The 8,882-nt window shown below is 37.1% G+C and overlaps 1 protein-coding gene across 3 annotated transcripts in view; it reads left to right on the top strand.

The window, feature by feature from the left end:
- LOC144969877 (uncharacterized) overlaps positions 1-6,086 on the top strand; it is a 7,172-nt gene extending 1,086 nt beyond the window's left edge. For 2 of the 3 annotated variants that reach the window (XR_013644879.1, XR_013644881.1), the window contains exon 3: positions 5,268-6,086. Coding sequence is in view for 1 of the 3 variants with exons in the window: in XM_078908916.1 (XP_078765042.1) it covers positions 1,494-1,543; positions 5,268-5,784 (567 nt within the window). In the remaining 2 variants the exon portion in view is untranslated. Of the gene's footprint in view, positions 1-1,404; positions 1,544-5,267 lie in introns of those variants that run through there. The other variant, XM_078908916.1, reaches the window with a different exon arrangement.
- The last annotated feature ends 2,796 nt before the right edge of the window (positions 6,087-8,882 follow it).

The following is an 8,882-nucleotide window of genomic DNA, read 5'->3' on the forward strand; positions in this document are numbered from 1 at the left end:
ATTGTTTGAACCATTAAGGCTCGGGTCACGATCATAATATTATAAATGCTTAAGTTAACACATAGTTTTTCTGTGTTGGTTCCATTCATCAAGTGGTAGAATAACGGGCGTTTAATAATAATAATAATAATAATAATAATAATAATAATAATAATAAAAATAATAATAATAATAATAATATAATAATATAATAATAATAATAATAATAATAATAATAATAATAATAATAATAATAATAATAATAATAATAATAATAATAATAATAATAATAATAATAATAATAATAATAATAATAATAATAATAATAATAATAATAATAATAATAAAAATAATAATAATAATAATAATAATAATAATAATAATAATAATAAAATAATAATAATAATAATAATAATAATAATAATAATAATATAATAATAATAATAATATACCGTATTCCTCCAAAAAAAAATGGAAATTCGTTTGCAGACGTGGCATGCATAAAAATGTATAAATTTAAAGTTAAGAATCAATGGCGACAATGTACATCGGAACAAGACAATTTTTAGCTGATTTAAAAAATGTTAAAGGAACGAAACATGAAACCTGGTAGGGGATACTCCTACAATTTTTGTTCTAAACCAGACGACCCTGTTAACGGCCAAGGACTCATTTTACACTTGAGAACGATGAAAGAATATGAGTAAAAAGTCTTTTCCAAGGACTCAACTATGCGCCGAGCGAGGCTCGAACCTATGGACCTTCCGATCCGAAAGCGTTTGTCATACCACTAAACCACATAGCCGCACGTGTAAACAAGTGCCTTTTAGAAGATAAAATTTCCTTTTTTTCCTGACAGAAACACGCTGTTCACTGCCGGGTACTCATTTTACACCTGAGTACGATGAAAGAAAGTAATGCTTCGTTAAATGTGACTCAATAAGTCCAAACAGTATTATGTCGCTGATACGTACACATGCCGTCCTTCAGAGCCCTTAGGCTCATGGAGCCAGACTTTTATTCCAGTTTCTATAGCGTTAAACGAATGACAGCCTCAAAACTCTGGCCCAGGACCGTGACTAATGGAAACAATTAACAACTTGGATGGAGAGAGCAGTTATACTCATCGAGGTTTTAAAAAAATCTGTGAGTGAATCACACAATTCTCAGCAAACGTCATTCAGACCGCGAGGCTTACTACTATAATATATATATCTGATTCATGCTTGTTGTTAAACTTAAAAAAAATATCGATAAGTATTGAAATGTAAGCTCCAGATAGGTATCTGTCTTCGTTTAATAAATTGGAGCTTATCTATAATTTCATTATTCCGTTGTCAAACTTCGTAACTTCCTAAAGTTTCCGAACTTATTTGCACCCATGTTGAATATACCATTTTCAGCGATCCTTACTTCATGGTTTATCTCCCTCTTTTACAAGCTCCTGTCCCCAATGCAAATGCAGTAATCTGTGTTGTGTGTTTTTTTTTAAAAACTAAAATAAAAACGGACATATGGACACAGGTATCCAGACTCAAAGCAAAATTAAGAATCAAGTAAGTAGGTAGGTACGTACTTCCGTTTGTAATTAAACAATATGACGACACTGTTGTACTCCTGAATTAATTCATGCTTAGTACGACTCATCGTGTCCACATTAGGCTAGATTCATGTCGGAATAAACTAATGAGAAAAAATGAATTACTTGTAATTAGCAAAATGGTCCTAATTAGGAAATTTCAGGGGAGGACTTCCGTGGTTTCACAGCACTTTTATTCTATTACTTAATCTTTTATCCATTTCATTATGTACTTTCAATTAGTTGCAATGTCCATTTAATATTACTAGAGATCTATTTAACATTTATGATAAGTTTCATTTTTATTAGTGGTGTGTTTTTCTTTTTTCAAAAACAATTTGCTGAGTCAGTTGTCGTTTCGCCATTATCATTCGTCAGTTTCGATAAGTGTTGGCAAACATTATGTTTCCTCAGGTTAGCCTATAGTATCTTTTGTTAGGGCAGAGGTGGGGGGGGGGGGGGGGGGGGTCGGAAGGTCTCCCGCCGATTAGAATAATTCTGAAAATCCCTTCTTTAGGCGTGCTGTGAAACTACGGAAGTCCTTCCAATTTTTGAGATTTGAAGTTTAAGAAACAAACCCGATCTTCTCACTGAAGACATTTATTCTAACTCAAATTGTATAAGTTAAGCATGCAATTTAATTTTAACCGTTAATCTCAACCCGACACCACTTTTGCCCTTGCAATTTCACCGATGACATTAAGCTAAGGGGTTCCTACATTTGAATTTGTTCAGTTGAATCCTGAAAAAAACCAACATCGCCGGACAAGAGAGAGTGAGAGGTTGACTTGAAGCAAGGTTTACTTTTACCATTATCAATGAAACATACGAGGGCTCTTTCATAATTAACCGAAAAATGCCTGTAAAATCCGCGTTTTTTATGCTATCAACAAAATTCTTGCACGTATTCATACCTTGACTCGTCCTTCATTTCTCTACGTAACAGCCAAGTCTGTCGACTTCTGCCAACGCGCACCATGGAATAGATACCCTCTCGGAAGAAATTTCCGTCAAGGTTTTGTAGCCATTTCCACACATGGTCAACAAGCTCTTCATCGACATCAAAGCGCTTTCCTGCCAGCTCAGGTTTCAGTGGCCCAAAGAGGTGATAATCAGATGGTGCTAGGTCGGGACTGTGTGGTGGGTGTGGCAAAATCTCCCATCCATATTTCTCTAGCCAACCTTGCGTCACTCGTGCTGTGTGGGGTGTAGCGTTGTCGTGTTGCAAAATGACCCCGTTGGTCAACTGCCCTGGGCGCTTTCTGCGAATGGCCTCCCTAAGCTTGTCAAGAGTTTGGCAGTACCTTGCAGCATTGATTGTTTCTCCAGGTTGTAAGGTTTCGAACAGAATAACACCACGACTGTCCCAGAAAACAGTTCCCATTATTTTCTTTGCTGACCGCATGACTTTGAATTTCTTTGCGACAGGTGAGGATGGATGTTTCCATGTCATCGAATCTTGCTTTGTTTCTGGGGTGCACTGGTGCAACCAAGTGTCATCACCGGTGACTATGCTGTCAAGAAAAGTCACATCGTACCCTAGAAAGTCTCCGCCGGCGTTGGCAGTATGCCCGTGAACCCTGCGTGAGCTCTTGCTTCTTCTCAAAAGTTCCCTGCAGATGTCCAATCTTTGTTCTTTATGATTGTCTGTCAATTGCTTAGGAACCCATCTTGCGCTGACTTTTCTGTAGCCAAGTTCATCAAATACAATTCTATGGGCAGAAGTTTCCGAAATTTCAAGACTGCTTGCGATTTCATGAAGTTTCAACCTCCTGTCTTGACGAATACGCTCATCAACTCGCTTCACATTGTCTTCTGACGTCGCAGTTATCGAACGCCCTCTCCCTTCCCTGTCTGTCAAGTCGGAATGGCCGGCTTCAAACAAATTACACCAGTGATAGACTTGTGTACGGCTTATAACATGCTCACCATATACACTCTGAAGTTCTTTATGAATTTCGGTAGGATTCAGACTTTTGGCGTTCAAAAAAACGTATGACAGCTCTGATTTCCTCCTTTGACCAAGTTTCAAGGTGGGCCGCCATCTTTAAAATCGTCTAGAAATTCATTGTGCAAAATGATGCACTTCATAATTTCTGGGAATATCCGTAAAGAAATAAGGAATATCATGTCGTTTACAGAATTAAAAAATCTCCACTGGTTGCTGAGCAATGGGCATTTTTCGGTTATTTCTGAAAGAGCCCTCGTACTTAGATAAAGAACAGAAAATTTGGGACCCATACGAGGTGTTGGCTTTCGGCAGAAGTTGACTTAATGTGGGTTATATTGTATCACTTTGTATTGTAAAATAATGAGGTTCTCATCTCATATTCAACATCTGGCAAGAAGCCTACGATTTTTAAACACAATGGGAGCGATCTATATTAACTTTCCGTGTGCTCGAGGTCATTGGTCACATTGCAAAATGTATCAAAGTGACCCACTTAGTGGAAAGTGTTCACAGCTTTTTAAATATCTAACATCACGATTGGTCACTTGATTCAGCTTGACACATGGGTATGTTTATAACATTTGTAAACAAAGCAGTGTGTTTGCATTTGTATATCCAATCGTTGGACAGCTACAAATCATCTGATCGATGACGTGCTTTTACGAAAACATGAATATAGATCGCTCCCATTGATCTTTTTCAAATGCTTTAAACATTATTACAACTTGGGCCCTTTGTTCTGGCTGATGTCTCATCTTAAACTTTGAAATAAATCTAAATCGATCGGCAAAACGAGTACTTATTTACAAGTCTGATATACCATAATGTAATGTAATAATCTGTTAATCAATTTATATAGCGCACATAATACACACAGTACTCTAAGACGTTCACATACAAAACGCAAATAAATACATTTTATTACTACTCAAAAAGCCTGCCTGAATAGGACTGTTGACAAAAGTTTCTTAAAATTACTGAGCTCGGGGGGTGTCTTCGTTTTCTTTGTCAAATTAATTTGTTCCATACTGTTGGGGCTCCGATAGAGAAAGATTTTTCCCTCGTCTATTTTGCGATCGGAGTGGTGTAGCAGGTATATTATGCAATTCAAAAAGCTCAGAGAGATAAGATGACAGCGTTATACCATTTAAATACCAATGCCATGGGGAAAAAAAGATGATAATGGTACATCACAAGAATGAAGGCATTATATAGTATTAGATTTTACTGCCCCTGGACCGAGGGAGCCTATTATCACGTGAGACAAATGTATAAATAAAAAGGGGCCCCCTGTAGGTCAGAGTAAGTCTACCCGTGTGTCCAGCATAAGCATCCGAAATCTCACAAATTCTGATGCTTTCTAATACTCCTTCACACATACTTTCTCTACACACACACCCACCCACCCACACATACACACACACACACACACAGAGAGAGAGAGAGAGAGAGAGAGAGAGAGAGAGAGAGAGAGAGAGAGAGAGAGAGAGAGAGAGAGAGAGAGAGAGAGAGAGAGTTTCTTCGTGGACACTTTGTATCTAGTTGTTCCCTGTGATTATAACGTTGTAACTGTGTCTATCTTTCTTTCTTTTTTTTTTTTTTGTTTTTTTTAAATTTTCTTAAAGGCCATTTTTGCCGGAAGACCAATTCTCATGTTATCACTACTGCTAGCCATACATTTTTGTGGACATTTTGCATCTGGTTGTTTCCTGGAATTAAACTTTGTGACCGTTCTTTCCTTTGTTTTTCCTTTTACAGACATGGTTACCGGAAACCAATTCTCATGCTATCACTAATACTAGTCACACATTTTTGTGGACATTTTGCATCTGGTTGTTTCCGGGGAATGAATACAGGCTACCATAATAAAGACGATGCAAAAGCCCAGTTGAGTTTCGGGTGCGACAAAAGAAAACAACGCTTGTGGATAACTTGTGAGTCGTGGGACGTCATGATCAACCTGCACATTATGCGACTTTGGATGTGCACCAAACCCGTGCACGAGTGGCCAAAAGGATGTGGCAAAAATGGACACGGAAAATGGGAGCTGGTCTTCTCTGCCAGCGTAACGGGTTGGGAGGCAGTGACGAGTCCATGGAGGTATTACAATTTGGTAAAGCTAGGTTATGGAGGACGCCTGTCTGTATTAGTTGTCGACGTTAAACATGTGACCCTTAATTATTATGGTAATTATGTCTGCGAGGTGTTAGGACTGATAGGGCACCATATGCAAAGAGTAAAAATACAGTCTAATCAAACGATGATACATTGTTAAGCTTTTATTTAACCAGTTAACTGCCCTACACTGGAAAAAAAACAAAAAAAAAACAAAAAAACAATCAAACAAAACAAACACATGCATTAAAACATTTGACCAGAAAACTCGTCCTTCAAATATCGACCGATTTAAACGACCCTCATATTGACAAAAACTCTCAGACATGGGAATTCGCAAAGTTTTTTTTGTTGTTGCCAAGATTGGGGTCATTTAAATCGATCGGTATTTGAAGGACGAGTTTTCTGGCCAAATTTTTTAAAATATATGTTTTCCAAAGTACAGCAGTTAACTGGTAAAAATGTATTATCTTTTTTTTCTGGGCGACTGATAAAAATCAAGATTTGCAACAGAGAATGCCTGATGCTTGGTGTCATTGCTGATTATTATTTTTTTTTTCTATCTGGTACTGTCATAGATGGCTCCGGATAGATAAGTTGGTAGAGTACTCGTGATTTTTTTTCTTCTTACCCTCTGTCACCTAGCAGTGATTGGGCAGCTGGGTCTGCCATATTAATGGAAAGTACTTTGCGATAAACTAGCTTCCTACCAAAACGGTACTATGCCATTCTATTGCACGTTTAGCGCTAAGGAAACAGGGTTAAACTCTGGCTGCATGGGTCCTATGGGTCTGAAGGACAACTGTGCTATAAATCAATTTTCAGATTCTTACCCATGGAGACAAACCAGTCTAGAATTAGAATAAGAAATTCTCAATTTTCAACAATTACAAATTCTTGCTGGCACATAACCAACAAGGATCCCGTGCATATGGACATTGTTAGGAAGAATTAATTCCAATTCTGAAAAAACTGTTTCAAAAAGTTGATGGACCTGAATTTATATTGTGTTCATGCTGTTGCAATTTGTTTTGGAATTTCATGAAATAAAGTTCTATGTACTGGTGATAATAAGTTTCGTCCTCAATTGTCCGTTACCATGTATAATATTACTGCTACTAACACTAATGGCTTTGATTTGTTTTCAAGGGTTTTTACGCGCTTGCGACAGGTCATTTCAGCACCGGTAAAAAAGAAGTAATGGGATAGTAAAAAAATATAGGTTTACAACTGAAAACACACGAGAAAAAGTAAGACAAAGGGGAATTGTTTAAATAGGGAACAGACGTAGATTCCAAGAGCACACTATCAGTATATACTTAGCTTGAGATCACCTAAGTCTCATCCAGACAGGGGCACATGATCCCACTAAGAGGAATACACTCAAATGTTTACAAACCACCATAAATTCAAAACAGAAAAATGTAACAGTAGATAACATCATGGTGATTTACAAGAAAAAACATATCTTCCAAAACCATAACAATCCATTTGACTGTTTCCCTCCCAACCAAGGAGTTAGGGGAAGAGAGGGTAAGGTTAAGTCAATAAATGTCTACTATAGATAAGGGTGTTGTAATTTGAAAGAACAAAACGAGGATAACCTATCTAGTTAAAAAAAAAGAACAAAATAAACCCAAGAAGAAAATAATGTACCCATAAAAAAAACAAAAACAAAAAAACATGGGTTAATGCATGAAGTTACAGAATATGAATAAAACAATATTGAACGCATCACTACTAAAAGGGCAAACAGAGACTTAAGCATTATTTGACATAATCAAAATTAGTGTCATCAATAATTCAACAATCTGGCGTATATTTTATATATTACAGCCCTGGTAAGACATATTCTTAAGTACACCCGTGTGGCATGGTATTTTACCATCTTGTAAAAGATATTCAATGTACAGGGAAAAGCTCTCATTCTCAGATTTGTCATGCACGCAGCTCATGACAGGCAGGATGTCACACTTGCCCTTAGAAAAGCCGCAGTAGCAGATCCTTGAGACATGTAGAGAACATCATGCCTGACCAAAGAGTTCAGGCTTTCTCAAATGACCAAGAAATTACAATCCCTATCCAAGCCTACTTCACACAAAAAGAATGCAGGAGCAGCATTGCCATTCATCACAAACTGTAAATCCACACAAAAAGGATCCATCACATATGGTCTCAACAAGTTCCAATCACTGACATAATGTAAATGTTGCTGCTCGAAGCTCGAAGAAATAAATAATAACGTGAAGTTGAATGTAAGCTTCAATTTAATTACAAAAACAGATCAAATGAACGTTTCGGGTTTCCCCTTTATCAACAAAACAGGATGAATGAAACACCACATTCATCTGTGGTGTTTCATTCATCCTGTTTTGTTGATAAAGGGGAAACCCAAAACGTTCATTTGATCTGTTTTTGTAATTAAATTGAAGCTTACATTCAACTTCACGTTATTATTTATTAATTACTGACACAGAAGAATACCAATGAAAAACTGATGCTCACAATCCTTTTAGAAAACAATGAAAAGCGACAACCCACCACTCTCAATTCCTGAACACTTTAAACCTAGATCAAACAGATACACAAAGGAAACTTTCACGCATTAAATTCATTAACTCCCGCATTAGGACTGAAATTTACAAAAACGGTTTCTGAACTCTTTCAGCGCTGAGGCTACATTCGTATTTCTGTCACAAAATGGCTGGCACCTGATTGAGGCAGCATGAGAATGACAAGCTAAGACAAAGCGACATTCGAATTCAGCGCAAAATCTCAATTGGAATACCCACCTAGGGCCAATTGAATGTTCTGATGAAAGAAATGATACCATTAATTCAATAGATAGTACTTTTGTAGAAAGTAGGATTGGATTACATTATTGTTTTTGCCTTTCAAGACTGGCTGCACTGTGCGGCCATTGGCCAGTAGAACAGATTCTGCCCTGACCGCACAGTGCGGCCAATGGCACTGAAAGAGTTAAAGAGAACCATGGAGAAAAGAATTCATTGCCACGTCACACCATCAGTTATCAACAGTTTTCATCAGACGGTTGGTCGATTGTTTTAAGTTGATCCCCTAACCACCCATCATTTTGTTTTTCTAATGTTTCAGATTTGTATTCATGGACCCATAGGCTTGTGCAGCTTATAGATTCAGATTCATATTCACAAAATTTTAATGTAACAACACTCAACACACACATACACAATTAACATATCAAAATTCACAGTCCAACATATACAAGGATAGACATTT

The sequence above is a fragment of the Berghia stephanieae genome, chromosome 1 (genome assembly GCF_034508935.2).
Source record: "Berghia stephanieae isolate SIO BIC M18660-M18661 chromosome 1, UCSD_Bste_1.3, whole genome shotgun sequence".
NCBI lineage: Eukaryota > Metazoa > Mollusca > Gastropoda > Nudibranchia > Aeolidiidae > Berghia > Berghia stephanieae.